The 17,280-nt window shown below is 39.9% G+C and overlaps 1 protein-coding gene across 1 annotated transcript in view; it reads right to left on the bottom strand.

Annotated features, from left to right (window-relative positions):
• The window catches only part of dtx1 (deltex 1, E3 ubiquitin ligase), an 81,938-nt gene that overhangs the window by 14,960 nt on the left and 49,698 nt on the right, over positions 1-17,280 (bottom strand). The window contains exons 4-5 of the mRNA XM_061986145.1: positions 7,500-7,561; positions 7,209-7,370 (exon numbers count right to left, since the gene is read on the bottom strand). Of these exons, the coding sequence (XP_061842129.1) occupies positions 7,209-7,370; positions 7,500-7,561 (224 nt within the window). The remainder of the gene's footprint in view (positions 1-7,208; positions 7,371-7,499; positions 7,562-17,280) is intronic.

The raw sequence follows: 17,280 nt of genomic DNA, 5'->3' as shown, positions 1-17,280 counted from the left end.
AGCATGTTCTATATGTTATAGTTATTTGAATGACTCTTACCATAATATGTTACGTTAACATACCAGGCACGTTCTCAGTTGGTTATTTATGCCTCATATAACGTACACTTATTCAGCCTGTTGTTCACTATTCTTTATTTATTTTAAATTGCCTTTCAAATGTCTATTCTTGGTGTTGGGTTTTATCAAATAAATTCCCCCCAAAAATGCGACTTATATACGTTTTTTTCCTTCTTTATTATGCATTTTCGGCCGGTGCGACTTGTACTCCGGAGCGACTTATACTCCGAAAAATACGGTATATATGTTATAATGATGGCAACACATGACGTAAGTGTCTATATTAGCTATAATAGCCTACTATCAAAATGACTGTGTCACATGCTGAAGCAAATCTTCGTTGACAGAAATGTTGAAATGTAATATTTATTCTGCACATTTTTACAACATTAGAAAGCATTAGTAAATCAGAGGCTACTGAGAAGGTGAGATAACTCCTGGAAATGACTGGCTTTTAATGGCCAAAGGTATAGATGTGTGTGTCCAAGTTAAAGGAAACGGCAGGCTGTCTTCTTTTACCGTATTTTTCGGAGTATAAATAGCTCCGGAGTATAAGTCGCACCGACCGAAAATGCATAATAAAGAAGGAAAAAAACATATATAAGTCGCATTTTTGGGGGAAATTTATTTGACAAAAGCCAACACCAAGAATAGACATTTGAAAGGCAATTTAAAATAAATAATAGTGAACAACAGGCTGAATAAGTGTACGTTATATGAGGCATAAATAACCAACTGAGAACGTGCCTGGTATGTTAACGTAACATATGATGGTAAAAGTCATTCAAATAACTATAACATATACAACATGCTATACGTTTACCAAACAATCTGTCACTCCTAATCGCTAAATACCAATTTTATCAAATACATTTTCCCAAAAAATGCGACTTATATATGTTTTTTTCCTTCTTTATTATGCATTTTCGGCCGGTGCGACTTATACTCCGGAGCGACTTATACTCCGAAAAATACGGTATTTACATGTCGTGGTCGTGTTATAGTGCAATGGTGCTTGGAGGATCCTCCTAGCTACCGGTGAGTACTGTAATCAAAAACTACTATAATGGGTGAAACAAGTGTAAAGTTGACTATATGGTTGTCATTTCATGTTTAGAGAAAAAAACGTGTTTAGAAGGCTGTAAACAGATTTTTTTATGCTGTAACTCTGAAAATATTTGATTTATTAATAGCAATCCTACTTTGCAGAAATGTGTTTGCTATGGTTAAGCCTGGAATCCAATTGGCTGGGATAAACAAAGGGCGACTGTACATTCAAATTTGCAATTCCGCCTTGAGTTAAAAAAATAAAAATCACTGAATATTTATTATCGAATATAAATATGTATGTTGCAAAATCATTACGATCCGTCTACCCTTGGGCCGGAACTGTAGGTACATGGAGTGAAGCAGAATGATTAAGTCGTGTTTCTTTCACTCCACTTCACACCTCACGCTTGTTCATTATTCTGCTCGGCAAATAGAAAAACAATGAAAGAAACCTTTTGATGACTGAGTTAGTAACAAATGTGCAGAGAGATTACTACTTTTCCTTTAGAAAGAACTAATCTGTTGAGACTTAATGCTTTGAAAACAAATTAATAAGGACAAAACCAACATCAAACATTTGTTTATCTTTTCGATGCTCGCTCAAAATAGGGTCTAATTAGATTTTTGAATGTTTTGCAGTTTCTGCATGTGGAATTCTTGCCGAACGTCATGCACAACGTCAGGGGAATCAAAATGAGAAGTTGTATTGTACGAATGTTGAAGAAGTCATCTTTCAACTAGTGCGGGGGTCAGCAACCCGCGGCTCTCGAGCCGCATGCGGCTCTTTAGTGCCGCCCTACTGGCTCCCTGGAGCATTTTAAAAAAATGATTGAAAATGGGAAAAGATGGGGGGAAAATTATTGTTTTGTTTTAGTTCGTTTTTTGTTTGAGGACAAACATGACACAACCCTTCCCAGTTGTTAGAAAGTCCACTGTTTAATATGTTTGTGTGTATGTTTCACCGATGAAAGTATTTGGTGAACATCGTTTTGTCCTACTAATTTTGTCAGTTCTTGAATTCACCATAGTGGGGACTGTGACGCAACAGTTTGTGTATATATGTCAAATCTTTGACTCCTCTAATTTTGTCCACCAAACGTTTTATGCTGTGCGTGAATGCAAAAAGGTGTGCTTTGTTGATGTTATTGACTTGTTGGAGTGCTAATCAGGCACATTTGGTCAGTGCATGACTGCAAACTAATCAATGCTAACATGCAATGTTGGCTAGCTGTATGTACACATTGCATCATTATGCCTCATTTGTAGGTATGTTTGAGCTCATTTAATATCCTTTACTTGTATCCTCTTTGTATATAATTTCGTTTTGCATGTCTCATGACACATTATCTGTGTGTAGTATTGGCTGCATTTCAGATAGTTGTTTGTGTGCCATGTTGTTCCAGACCACAGCAAACATTACCTAGCTTGCAAAAGATTGTAATAAATCTATTAAAAGAAGACAGCCTGCCGTTTCCTTTAACTTGGACACACACATCTATACCTTTGGCCATTAAAAGCCAGTAATTTCCAGGAGTTATCTCACCTTCTGAGTAGCCTTTGATTTACTAATGCTTTCTAATGTTGTAAAAATGTGTAGAATAAATATACAATTTCAACATTTCTGTCAACGAAGATTTGCTTCAGCCTGCGACACATAGTCATTTTGATAGTAGGCTATTCTAGCTAATATGGACACTCACGTCATGTGTTGCCTTCATTATATATATATATATATATATATATATATATATATATATATATATATATATATATATATATATATATATATATATACGGCTTTTCATTTTTTTGGGCTCCAGACAGATTTGTCTTTTTGTATTTTTGGTTCAATATGGCTCTTTCAACGTTTTTGGTTGCCGACCCCTGAACTAGTGCATATCTATCGAGCATGAAATATCTGATGAACCCTGTGTGCATGTGTGTGTGAATCCAGTGGAGCATGGTTTAGAGTGCACCGACAGCTTAGACCCCTACTGCGCTTACAGAGGCTATTTCCCCCCTAGGGGGTGTCTTTATTCAGTTCTGCTGACAAACGGACAAACTGGAATAGAGAGCAGCAAGAAATAAACAAAGGAACCAGAGCAAGTGTCACAAACAAACAAAAAGCACAACAACTATACATGTACACACCGATGCCCACGGTTATCTGACATAACCGCTTCTTGGAAGAAAGCGATTAACACTGCACTACCGTGCCTGCCTCCTCTAGATGTGCACTCAATAAATCACTGGTTATCTGATGTTTTGTTTGTCAAGACACATGTACAGATGTTGTGGTGATGTAGCTAAGATATGGGGGACATGGATTGAATTAAGACCGCCTAGTGGTTTGAAACCAGATAAGAGTCTGCAATGTTTTGAAAACTGCATTTACACCCAAACAGGCTGTGCAATGGCTGATCAAAAGTTTACTGTCATAGCTTCAACATGTTCTATACTGCAAAAATTGAAATTAAGTAAGATAAAATATCTCAAATAAGGGTGATACTTGCTTATTTTCTGTCTGATAAGATCATTCTTCTCACTAAGCAGATTTTATGTTAGAGTCTTTTACTTGTTTTAAGGGTTCTGGTCCTAAATGATCTAAGTAAGATATTACAGCTTGTTGCTGAGATTTGATGACCTATATTGAGTAAAACATGCTTGAAACTAGAATATCAACTGTTGCAAAGCTGTGTCATCAACACTCACAAGTATAAAACTACTTTTTAAAGTAATAATTTCTTACTTCAGGCATGAAAAACAAAATCATGACTTTGACAAAATTGTGTCTCATATTAAAACAGATGACAGCCAAATGGACTTTGCTGTTTTATTTTCAATGAAACAATAGAAAATACGTACTCATATAGTAGTACAGTTGGCAAAGAACAGTAAACTGACAGTTAATATTTAAACATTTAACATGTGACATTTCAAACAGAAAGAGTTAATGCACATTCAGATAAATTCCTCAAAATTACAATTAAAAAATTTTGGCCGGTGGCCGGGCTGTATAAATGCGCACTAATTGGCTGAAAGAGCACGCACTTGGCGCGATGATGTCATGTTATCGATGGGAAAATGTATTTTTAGACAATATGATTTGCCTGAGCGGCTAGGACACCCCGAGAGTAACAAGCGGTTGCCTTGTTGCCGTTCCATTAAAAACAATAAACTAATTTTTAATGTAAGTTTTCTGGTTTCAAGAAATGTAATGCCGAGCGCATATCATTATGTCAAGATAATGGCACTAGCATTTACTTAATTTAAAAAGGTCTTTTTTTTTTGTTTCTATCAAGAAAAATGCACTTGTCAGTGAGAATATACTTATTTTAAGGTATTTTTGGGTTCATTGAGGTTAGCTAATTTTACATGTTTTGGAAAGTCTTGACTAGCCAAATGTTCTTGTTCTATTGGCAGATAATTTTGCTTAGTTCAAATAAAATACCCCTAATTTTTGTATATTTTTTTTCTTGTTTTTGAACACTGACTTTTTGCAGTGTAAAAGCTGGCTTTCATGTCCTTGATGACACTGTCATGATCGCTTGATGTTCAAGGCAAAACGGCTGTCAGTATTTAAACGAGGCAGGATTGTTGAAGTGCACTGGCAAAGCCTCCTGCGATGTGCCATTGTTTCCAAGGTTAGACAGATTTGACATTTCTTACAAGGTCTTGAGGGTAGTATGGACGAAAAAATGAACTACGCTAAGGGGTCTGTGAAGATAGGCCAATTATTAGACTTAGACTTCCTTATTGTCATTCAAATTTGAACTTTACAGTACAAATAAGAATTACATTTTGTTGCATTAGCTCGTTGTAGTGCAGGATAAAAGAGCAATACATTATTATTAAATTAAATCATTGACCCAAATTAAGGCTTTCAAATCGCCAGTTTAGATGGCGGTCCATGAACCGTGTCCCAATGATGGAAAGCCTTTCTCAACACGTTTTGAACACGGTGCCAACTATAGTACCACGGATCTGCCCGAGAGGCAGCAAAGTCCTCCACCCTCTACTTTGTTTCAACTGCAGTGCCACCGTGTGAGACTGTGATGCCTCCGTATAGTCGTCGAGTTCACTGTCGTTCTTCACATGGTGAAAGGTGCGAATGGCGGTTAAAAAAAAGCAAGTGTACACTACAGTATAGTGCAGTCTGAAGGGCATACTAAGAGAACGAGTGCAGCGTGGGATAGGGATAGAAGCCTCACTGATCAATTAGGACAAAGACTCCCTTGGAAGGTCCACAGTTTCCGTGGCTTTCATTGACCTGTTTTCATTTAGAGCAGGGGTGTCAAACTCATTTTAGATCGGGGGCCACATGGAGAAAAATCTACTCTCAAGTGGGCCGGACCGGTAAAATCACGGCACGATAACTTAAAAATAAAGACAACTTCAGATTATTTTCTTTAGAACAAGCAGACATGTACAATTCATAATATTGTTGTTTTTGTTTTTTTTACACTTGCATGGTGGAGTTATTGATTTGTCGTCATTTATATTTCTGAATAAATTATCTGATAATGTTCATCAGTCAACTCATTGGTGTTAATTTTCAATCTATCAAGATAAAAAAAAGTGTATCAAAATCAAATTACAGGATCTTATTTATGAAGTTTGATCATTTTCCTCGACTGATGTACTAACATCATGTGGTTTATTTTGTACATACCGTATTTTTCAGACTATAAATTGCAGTTTTTTTTCATAGTTTGGCTGGGGGTGCGACTTATACTCAGGAGCGACTTATGTGTGAAATTATTAACACATTACCGCAAAATATCAAATAATATTATTCAGCTCATTCACGTAATAGACTAGATGTATAAGATTTCATCAGATTTAGCGATTAGGAGTAGGGCTGCAACAACTAATCGATTAAATCGATTATAAAAAATAGTTGGCGATTAATTTAGTCATCGATTCGTTGAATCTATGCTATGCGCATGCCAAAAGCTACTTTTTTTATTTTATTTTTTTTATAAACCTTTATTTATAAACTGCAACATTTACAAACAGCTGAGAAACAATAATCAAAATAAGTATGGTGCCAGTCTGCTGTTTTTTTTCAATAAAATACTGGAAAGGATAGAAATGTAGTTTGTCTCTTTTATCCGATTATTAATCGATTAATCGAAGTAATAATCTACAGATTAATCGATTATCAAATTAGTTGTTAGTTGCAGCCCTAATTAGGAGTGACGGATTGTTTGGTAAACGTATAGCATGTTCTATATGTTATAGTTATTTGAATGACTCTTACCATAATATGTTACGTTAACATACCAGGCACGTTCTCAGTTGGTTATTTATGCCTCATATAACGTACACTTATTCAGCCTGTTGTTCACTATTCTTTATTTATTTTAAATTGCCTTTCAAACGTCTATTCTTGGTGTTGGGTCTTATCAAATACATTTCCCCCAAAAATGCGACTTATACATGTTTTTTTCCTTCTTTATTATGCATTTTTCGGCCGGTGCGACTTATACTCCGGAGCGACTTATACTCCGAAAAATACGGTATGTGGCATCATCTACAAAGATACAAATAATTGCTATTGCGACATCCAGTGGACACATTTAGAACCAAGGGGATGGGTCAAATGCAGAGGACAAATTTCACCCCACCTAGTGTGTGTGTGACAATCATTGGTACTTTAACTTTAACTTTAACTTAACCAATCCATCCATCCATCCATTTTCTACCGCTTATTCCCTTCGGGGTCGTTGCAGCCTATCTCAGCTACAATCGGGCGGAAGGCGGGGTACACCTTTAACTTAACTGTTTCATTCATTCAAAAATTTTAGGTACATTTTTATACTTAGCAAACTCATCCCGCGGGCTGGATAAATCCTGTTCGCGGGCCATACGTTTGACACCGCTGACTTAGACCCAAAGACCCACTCACCCCCTGTTAACAAGATACGTCGTCTGCCATGTTCAGCCTGCATGACATGTATCATTTAGCAACTTGTTACGGCAAGACTTTTACACAATCAGAAAGAAAAGCCATTTGATGGTATGTTTTTCTTCTGAGGACGCCCCAACCTCACATGCTCCTGCAACTGCCCCACTGTACACTGCGTCCAACTTACCTCTCCTCAGATGCTTTTTCTTTGTCTTGCGTCGCATGCCATTGATCCCCGGCACAGGCTTCATATCGCTCTTGCTGATGGTCGGTGGGTGCAGAATGGGCTTTGGTGCTCGAGTCAGGCAAACAGGCAGACCTACAGCGCACATCAGGATACCGGTCATACCTGATACATATGTACAACACACACACACAAACACAAATACACACACAGAGGAATTGGACAATGTTTGTGAGTGACTTTGTTATTGCACGTATGCCACAAAGAATATATTTTTGTTGACTGCCATCTAACCTGCTAGTGCTGGGTGCACTGGTCCAGATCCAGTCAGGTTCTTGACTGGAAGAGCAGGAACCCTACAAAGAGAAAAGATCAAAGTAAATCCTTGTGGATTCAACCTAATGACTAGAGACACCGTAAGTGCAAAAAGATTGCGTATCCTTCCTGAGAAAGCAGGTATGATTATTTTTCTGCAAAATAATGGTTATGTGTCATAGTTGATGGTTGCAAAATTGCACAATGCACACTTCCATTGAACTTGACTAGCTTGTATTTGTCACTGAATTATGTAGTTTCAAAATTTAAATTTCTATGAACATTGTTATGTAATTATCACAGAATAATGTATGTTGTATTTTTGTTTCTCTTATTACTATATTACATACTTGCCAACCCTCCCGATTTTCCCGGGAGACTCCCGCATTTCAGTGCCCCTCCTGATAATCTCCCGGGGCAACCATTCTCCCGATTTCCACCCGGACAACAATATCTGGGGCGTGCCTTAAAGGCACTGCCTTTAGCGTCCTCTACAACCTGTCGTCACGTCCGCTTTTCCTCCATACAAACAGTGTGCAGGTCCCAGTCACATAATATATGCAATAATATATACCGTATTTTCCGCACTATAAGGCGCACCGGATTATTAGCCGCACCTTCTATGAATTACATATTTCATAATTTTGTCCACCAATAAGCCGCCCCGGACTATAAGCCGCGCCTACGCTGCGCTAAAGTGAATGTCAAAAAAACGCTGCGCTAAAGTGAATGTCAAAAAAACAGTCAGATAGTTCAGTCAAACTTTAATAATATATTGAAAACCAGCGTTCTAACAACTCTGTCCCAAAATGTACGCAAATGTGCAATCACAAACATAGTAAAATTCAAAATGGTGTAGAGCAATAGTAACATAATGTTGCTCGAACGTTAATGTCACAACACACAAAATAAACATAGCGCTCACCTTCTGAAGTTATTCTTCATTCGTAAATCCTTCGAATTCTTCGTCTTCGGTGTCCGAATTGAAAAGTTGCGCAAGCGTGGTATCCAAAATGGCCGGTTCCTTCGGAGCTGTGTGAAAAAAGCCACCCGGCCTCTTCGCGTAAACTTCCCTTAACCACTCGCTCATCTTTTCTTCATCCATCCATCCCTTCGAGTTAGCTTTTATGATGACGCCGGCTGGAAAGGTCTCTTTTGGCAAGGTCTTCCTTTTGAATATCACCATGGGTGGAAGTTAGCATGGCAAGCTAGAACCACAGTGAAGGATGACTTCTCATTCCCTGTGGTGCGAATATTCACCGTACGTGCTCCCGTTCCACAGTGCGGTTCACAGGAATATCAGCTGTGAAATACGGTAGTAATCCGTGTGCGGATGGAGAGATTGCGTCTTTTTATGAACCGGATCGCTTAGTAGGAGCCATTTTGTGGTCTTTACAGATGTAAACAGGAAATGAAACGTACGGTGATATCCGCGCGTTTTTTCTTCTTCTTCCGGGGGCGGGTGGTAGCTTACAGTAGAAGAAGAAGCGCTTCCTGTTCTATGGGGGCGGGTGCTTTCCTTGGCGGTTGCTTGCGTAGAAGAAGAAGCGCTTCCTGTTCTACCAGGAAAAAAGATGGCGGCTGTTTACCGAAGTTGCGAGATCGAAACTTTATGAAAATGAATCGTAATAAAGCGCACCGGGTTATAAGGCGCACTGTCAGCTTTTGAGAAAAATTGTGGTTTTTAGGTGCGCCTTATAGTGCGGAAAATACGGTACACACATATAAGTGAATGCAAGTCATACTTGATCAACAGCCATACAGGTCTCACTGAAGGTGGTCGTATAAACAACTTTAACACTGTTACAAATATGCGCCACACTGTGAACCCACACCAAACAAGAATGACAAACACATTTCGGGAAAACATCCGCACCGTAACACAACATAAACACAACGGAACAAATACCCAGAACCCCTTGCAGCACTAACTCTTCCGGGATGCTACAATATACACCCCCGCTACCACCAAACCCCATTTCCTGAATTCGGAGGTCTCAAGGTTGGCAAGTATGCTATATTATAGTTATTTTCATTACTGGGCCTTTACTGTTCCTAGTATACATAAACGACTTGTCATCAGCATGCGACTGTGAATTGTTCTTGTTTGCGGATGACTCGGTCCTGCTGGTATCAGACAGGGACAAGTCACAGGTGGAGAAAATCCTCAGTGCTGAACTCTGTAGTACTTGCACCTGGCTCGCTGACAACAATCTATCCATACACTTGGGTAAAACAGAATCCATCCTGTTTGGGTCCCACATAAACCTTAAAAAAGTCAATGACTTCACTATAAAAGTGGGTGACATTGTTATCACCAGGAAGGATGAGGTCACCTACCTAGGTTCCATTCTACAGGCTAATCTTTCCTGTGATAAAATGACAACCAAGGTAATCAAAAAGGTCAACCAACGAACGAGATTTCTCTATAGAATCTCCTCTCTGGTCAACAAAAGCACCATGAAGATTCTGGCGGAAATTCTCGTTCAACTCTTTTTTGATTACGCATGCACCTCCTGGTACCCTAGCACCTCCAAAACCCTCAAATCTAGACTCCAAAGATCCCAGAACAAGCTAGTCAGATTACTTCTAGACCTCCACCCCAGATCCCACCTCACTCCCACCCACTTCTCCAAAGTGGGCTGGCTCAGGGTGGAGGACAGAGTAAAACAACTTGCACTGAGCCTAGTCTATAAAATCCACTACACCTCCCTGATACCGAAGTACATGTCAAACTACTTCCTTAACGTAAATGACCGCCATAACCACAACACCAGGGGGAGCTCTACTAACCACGTTAAACCCAGATTCCGATCTAACAAAGGTCTTAACTCATTCTCTTTCTATGCCACATCAATATGGAATGCGCTCCCAACAGGTATAAAAGAAAGGGCATCTCTATCCTCCTTAAAAACCGCAATAAAAGTACACCTCCAGGCAACTTCAACCCTAAACTAACACCCTCACTGGATTGTTGTTAATAATCAAATGTAAACAATCAAATGCAGATATTTTTCTAATGCCTTCTGATCTCTCTCTCTCTCTCTATGTCCACTACTTGCTGTACATATCCTACCAAGTCAGACCTACACTATTTCAATATCCATTTCTCTGTTCTCAATTGTTGATGACTGATGATAACAACCCAACCAAACCTAACCCCCCCGCCCCCACACCCCGAATTGTAAATAATGTAAATAATTCAATGTATACACCCTGATGATTATCTTGTGTGATGACTGTATTATGATGATAGTATATATGATAGTATATATCTGTATCATGAATCAATTTAAGTGGACCCCGACTTAAACAAGTTGAAAAACTTATTCGGGTGTTACCATTTCGTGGTCAATTGTACGGAATATGTACTTCACTGTGCAACCTACTAATAAAAGTCTCAATCAATCAATCAAAAACATATTTTTTTCTGGGAATACAGAGCTATTAAGGCTGTAAACATTTGGGTTAGCACACCCATGTTTCTTCAAAACTAAATTGATGCTCATCAATCTGTTTATCTTTTTTTCCCAATGAGAATATATAAGAACCGAATTGTTAAGCAGAATCGAAAATGGAATCGAAAAAAATCTTACCAATTCCCATCCCTAACCTACACACACTTAACTCTCTCTGCTCCTAGAAAGGCCCGAGGTGTTCGGCCGCAGAACTAAGAGGTGTTTCATAAATCCGCATCAACTGACCGCTTTGATGTTTGGTGTCAGCCTCTGTTGCAGTGCCAGCAGAAGCTCTTCAAAAAGCTTAGGGTAAAAAAAAAAAGGTACAAAGCCCCGCGGAGTCTGCTGTGTCCTGTTGACCTGATAGTAGCAGAAGAGCAGTGGACCAAAGACCAGGAGCCTTACGTAACAAGCTTGCGTACGCACAAAAACCTGCCGTAAGCCCGTTTTCACGGCAAAGTTGAGATGTATCAAGTCTGACGTTGACGTGGAAATGTACGCTGCCTCACGCCAAAGCCCATAGCTGACGTATGTACATTTCTACCGGTTGTGGATATCTTAGCGACGAACAGAGAGAATGCTGGGTAATAGTTTACATAAGAAAGTGACAACTTTTACTCCTCAGACTGATTGATGTGCCCATCAGAGACAGATGTACTGACTGACTCCTGTTGTGCAAATGCTTTTTTTTTCTGGTTACAAAAGTCACATACAGTCGATTAACCAGCCAGAGTCTCAATAGAAAATATAAGAACACAAATACCAAATATTACATAATGACTAGTGATGTCAAATCTTTACATTTTCTAAATCGGATTAATCACAGTCGCTAATTGGTTCCATTTCAATGAATCACAATTTAATATTTATTTTTAATCTGTGTTCATCATGTTCCTTTTTGCCTGGGCAAAGTGACTCGAAAAAGAGCGTACATACTGTACATTTAACAATGTTAAAGTGGAACTGCACTTTTTTTTTTTAAATTTGCCTATGTGAGACAAGAACTTTTCCGAGTTTACTCATTTGCTTAATCACAATAAAATATCGCATTAATAATAAACACAAAATGCAACTTATTTTTGACTGTACAAGTTATTTTACCATAACCACTATATGACCAGTGATCAGATCAAAACGTCAGTACAAAAGTGAGTGAGGAGACTGAAATACAGCCTGAAAGGACTTTAGAAAAAAAATGTTAACAAGTTTTGTGTGAACAAATGACATGCATTCAAGTAAAACATTTAAAAACATTCCTGGATGACATTCTGACATGATGTTCTCCCGAAATGTGTTTGTCATTCTTGTTTGGTGTGGGTTCACAATGTGGCGCATATTTGTAACAGTGTTAAAGTTGTTTATACGGCCACCCTCAGTGTGACCTGTATGGCTGTTGACCAAGTATGCATTGCATTCACTTGTGTGTGTGAAAAGCCGTAGATATTATGTGATTGGGCCGGCACGCAGAGGCAGTGCCTTTAAGGTTTATTGGCGCTCTGTACTTCTCCCTACGTACATGTACCACTCCGTACAGCGGCGTTTTAAAAAGTCATAAATTTTACTTTTCGAAACCGATACCGATCATTTTGAAACTGGTCCCGATAATTTCTGATATTACATTTTAAAGCATTTATCGGCCGATAATATCGGCAGTCCGATATTATCGGACATCTCTATTTCCAATAATTAACTATTAGAGAATGTTTTTTTCCAATCCTCTGAGATACTGAATTTAGTTGATAATCATCAACAAATATTAAGAATTTTTAATAAATTCCTGAAACGTTTAACTATATAGTGATGACCACTTTGGGTCACTGTTTGTCATCGAGGGGTGATGGTGGCTCCCACAGCCGAACCAGCTGAGAACCACTGACATACTATCGTCGTGTATCTCAGACATGACGTGCGTGTCAGCTCTTTTGTCTTCCTGCAAAGTGGTGCGTTTATGCTCTTGTCAACATGAGGAAGTCACACACTTTAGCAAACATGAGTGAAAACAAGCATGCTTCAGGAAACTGACATAGCTCAAACAGAAAAATTCAGTTCAACAGACACTAATGTAAGGTCCCAGCCTTGGAGAGGTCCTCGTTCACTAAAACAATTATTTAGGCTTAAATCAGATCAAAAAGGAGTGCGTGTTTAATTTTGCTTGTTATAGTACAGTGATCAAACAAATAATTATAACAACATCAGCTAAGCACAAGGAGAGAGCCCCATGAAGGCTCACTGGGCACAGTCTGCACAAACTTCTAGGAGCACACAGTGCAGAAAGCCTGTAACTTTAATTAGTGTCGCGTTTCATCTTCATTTCAATCCACTTGAAGCAAAGATCGCACAATGAGCCCCGGAGAGTATTACATCATAAATATGCAATGCGATAAAACAGCTGCACACATTGTGATTTCTAAACCTGCAAAAGCCACAGAGCGGCCAACGATGGCAGTTATGAGCGAGACTGAAACAAGCAAGCAAACACTTATCTATGCTGTTTATTCTTAGAAAGACATGACGAGCTGCCTCTTGCAAGTACTGCACTGCAGCTCATCACTTTGTAAAACTGCATGCTGGCACTTGTCGTTTCAATTTAGACGTACACCTCGTTTGCTGGATGTGGGCCGGCTTGGCCTTAGGCATTGGATACTGAATGACACGGATTTCTGCGCATACATCAAACGAGATTTATTTGAAAACTGCTGAAAAAAATTAAGAAGGTAATCGATAGAAGAAGGACCAAGCACAATTAGAGATGGGAATCGAAAACCGTCTCCGTCTCCCAGTGTTTCAACACATTTGCCAGTTTTGTTAACAACAACAACAAACAACCTCAACGACTATCGCCCAGTAGCACTCACACCTGTCATCATGAAGTGCCTTGAGAGGCTAGTCCTACACCACATCCAAGCCTGCCTCCACCCCACCCTAGACCAACAGCAGTTTGCCTACCGGGCGAACAGATCCACGAACGACGCCATAACCATGGCTCTCCACTCTGCACTGAGCCACCTGGAACACCGGGGGAGCTATGTCAGGATGCTTTTCATCGACTATAACTCCGCCTTCAACACCATCATTCCAGACATCCTGGTCACCAAACTGCTGGACTTAGGCCTCCCCACACCCACCTGTCTTTGGATTAAGGACTTCCTGACCAAGCGACCTCGTCAGCCCCCATCTCTCCTCCTCCCGCACACTCAGCATCGGCTCTCCACAGGGCTGTGTGCTGAGCCCTTTGCTGTATTCCCTCTACACCCATGACTGTAGTCCAGCCCACCCGGAGAACACCATCATCAAATTCGCCGATGACACAACGGTGGTGGGTCCCATTACAGGGGGGGATGAGTCTGCATACAGAGATGAGGTTGTGAAGCTATCAGCGTGGTGTTCAGTGAATAATCTGGCACTGAACACCACAAAACCAAGGAACTCATCTTTGACTTCTGGAAAAACACTGCAGACCCCGCCCCCCTCTACATCAACGGCGAGGAGGTGGAGAGAGTCAGCTCCTTCAAGTTCCTTGGTACCCTCATATTTGCTGACCTCTCCTGGACCCAAAATACAACTGCGGTCATCCGGAAGGCCCAGCGGGGACTCCACTTCCTGAGGGTGCTGAGGAAGAAGAGACTGGAGAGGCAGCTGATGGTGACCTTCTATCGCTCGGCTGTCGAGAGCCTGTTGACGTACTGCATAACAGTGTGGTATGCCAGCTGCACTGAAGCAGACAAACAAGCGATTCAGAGGGTCATAAAGTCTGCACAAAAAATCATCGGCTGCCCCCTTCCCTCCCTGAAGGATTTATACAACTCCCGCTGTCTCAACAGAGCAAAAAGCATCACTAAGGACAGCACACACCCTGGCTTCCACCTGTTCGACCTACTACCATCGGGCAGGCGTTACAGGTGCATCAGAGCCAGAACAAACAGGCTCAGAGACAGCTTCTTTCCCAGAGCTGTCACCATCCTGAACTCTAACTTATAATAATAATTCACCCCTATACAATATCCTACCCTAATACCCTACTGTGCAATATTACCCTTCGAGTGCAATACATCCGACACTGATTGTTATTTTTTACTCCGGTACTCTTGTCTTGTACTGTATATTGTAAAGTATTTTGTATTTCTATAGTGTTTTGTATATTGTACAGGATTGCTTAATATTTTTATTGGATAGTAGTCTGTTTATTTCAATTGTTAGTTGTTGTTTTATTTTCTTTATTACCTCGTGTAATTTATTTTTACCCCATATTTGTTCCCACTACCGCACCTTAAGTTGGAGTCCTTAATGTCGTTATATGCAAATATAATGACAATAAAGTCCATTCTATTCTATTCTTAACGATTCCCTTATTGATTCCTGTGATGTCACCATGCACGACGCAGAACCGGCACAAAACCTGGTGAGTTATTCACGAGAAGGGATGACAAGTCAACTTCCAATACTAGCAAAGTAGATGTATCGTCAAAGAGAGGGAAAAACTACCCGGAACATTAGCACATACAGAATGTGAAAAGCTTGAATGAATGAAACGTTTTCGATCCTGTGCAAGCTGGAAGTGACTTTCTACCAGCAGAAACAGCGGTGATGTCAGCTTGTCGTCTGCTGTCAATACTGCAGACAACTTACTAAAACTGCCTGTCATGTTAGCACCTCATTGTCAAAGCTGCTATTATTAACTGTAAACATGAAATTAATATCTATCATGCAAATCGTGACGAAACAGCGTTTGACTGGCAGGTTGCACACCTCCTCCCTGTCTGAGAGTTGTTCTCCATAGCGGAGACATGTAATTACCGGTAGTCAGAAAAAAACTCATATCCTTCCTGTAACAAAGAGATATGCTTATTTTTCTCTAAAATAATGGTCAATGTTTAAAGCTCATGGTTGCAGAATTGCACAATGCACACTTTTATTGGACTTCACTTGCTTGTGTTTGTCACGAGCTGATGTAGTTTTACTTTTGAGTGATCAGCTCATATATTCTTTTGAAAATAGTCATCCATCCATCCATTTTCTACCGTTGTCCCTTTTGGGGTCGCGAGGCCTATCTCAGCTGCATTCGGGCGGAAGGCGGGGTACACCCTGGACAAATCGCTACCTCATCACAAGGACCAACACAAATAGACAGACAACATTCACACTCACATTCACACACTAGGGCCAATTTAGTGTTGCCAATCAACCTATCATTTTATGTAATATTTGTTTATTTAAACAGTAAACTAATACTTTTATTATTGTATTATAGTTATTGTCAAAAAGTATTTTTTTCTGGGGAATCCCTGAGTCCTGACCCTGGCACCCCACGGAGGTTGTCGGCCTCTTAAAGGGAAACTGCTGTTTTTTTAGACTTTGCCTATCGTTCATAATCCTTATTTGGTTTGCACTCTAACTTGTAATAATCGGCTTGTTCTATGTGGCTCGCAATGCAGCTAATGGGAGCAATTATTTCTGCATCTAAATTACTTTGAAAATGCATCTAAAAACCACCAATAATACTTTATTTACATTCCGTAACCTGTATTAAAACCAGGCAGTAGGAACATTGAGGAACTGTTTTGCTAACGTAGTAACAAATCGCCTTGCGAGGGCATTTTACCGCAACATCCGTAACTGCATCAACAGCTGAATGGCTTTTGAGTTTGTAATGCACAACTCAATGCGATAGGACACCAATCTGTACTGACTGAAAAACATGAACAATCATATTACAGTACCTGCAAAGTATTAGCCAACATTTCATGTTTTGTTTCTACACAGCGAGCTCGACAGTGTATGTACTGTACAGTGACGTGCAGTCACTAGAGGCAGGTGAGGCGGCGCCTCACCTGCCATCATGGAAAGAAAAAAAATGTAAAAAGAAAAAAATATATATTAAATTGTTAAATGTATCCAGTGATTATACTATAAAGTTATTTTCCATTTAACTTCACCAGTTTTAGATATTTTTATTCAAAATCGCTGAATTTTCACATTTGCCGTTCAAATACTGAGAAGAGACGGTGCGGTGAACAGCAGCCAGTCGAGGCATGTCACTCAGTGCCTCAACATGGACGGACTCGGCTAACTGCTGGTCTGTTGTGCAGTGAGACCGTATTGCTATATGAACTATATTATACATTTCCATAGTTTAGTTAGCTGAGGTGTGTAATGTACAGTGTATTTTGTCAACAACTGTATGTGTGAAACGTATTTCTTGTGCTGAGCGATCATAAAACGGCTACAAAAGACGCACTGGCTGAGGCTCGCCTCCTGCACCCCCGCCGTAGAATGCACGGCAACCCCTGACGGGAGTGTTATAT

Source organism: Nerophis lumbriciformis, linkage group LG12 (assembly GCF_033978685.3).
Source record: "Nerophis lumbriciformis linkage group LG12, RoL_Nlum_v2.1, whole genome shotgun sequence".
NCBI classification, from domain to species: Eukaryota; Metazoa; Chordata; class Actinopteri; order Syngnathiformes; family Syngnathidae; genus Nerophis; species Nerophis lumbriciformis.
This window is presented reverse-complemented; position numbering and strand designations above follow the sequence as displayed.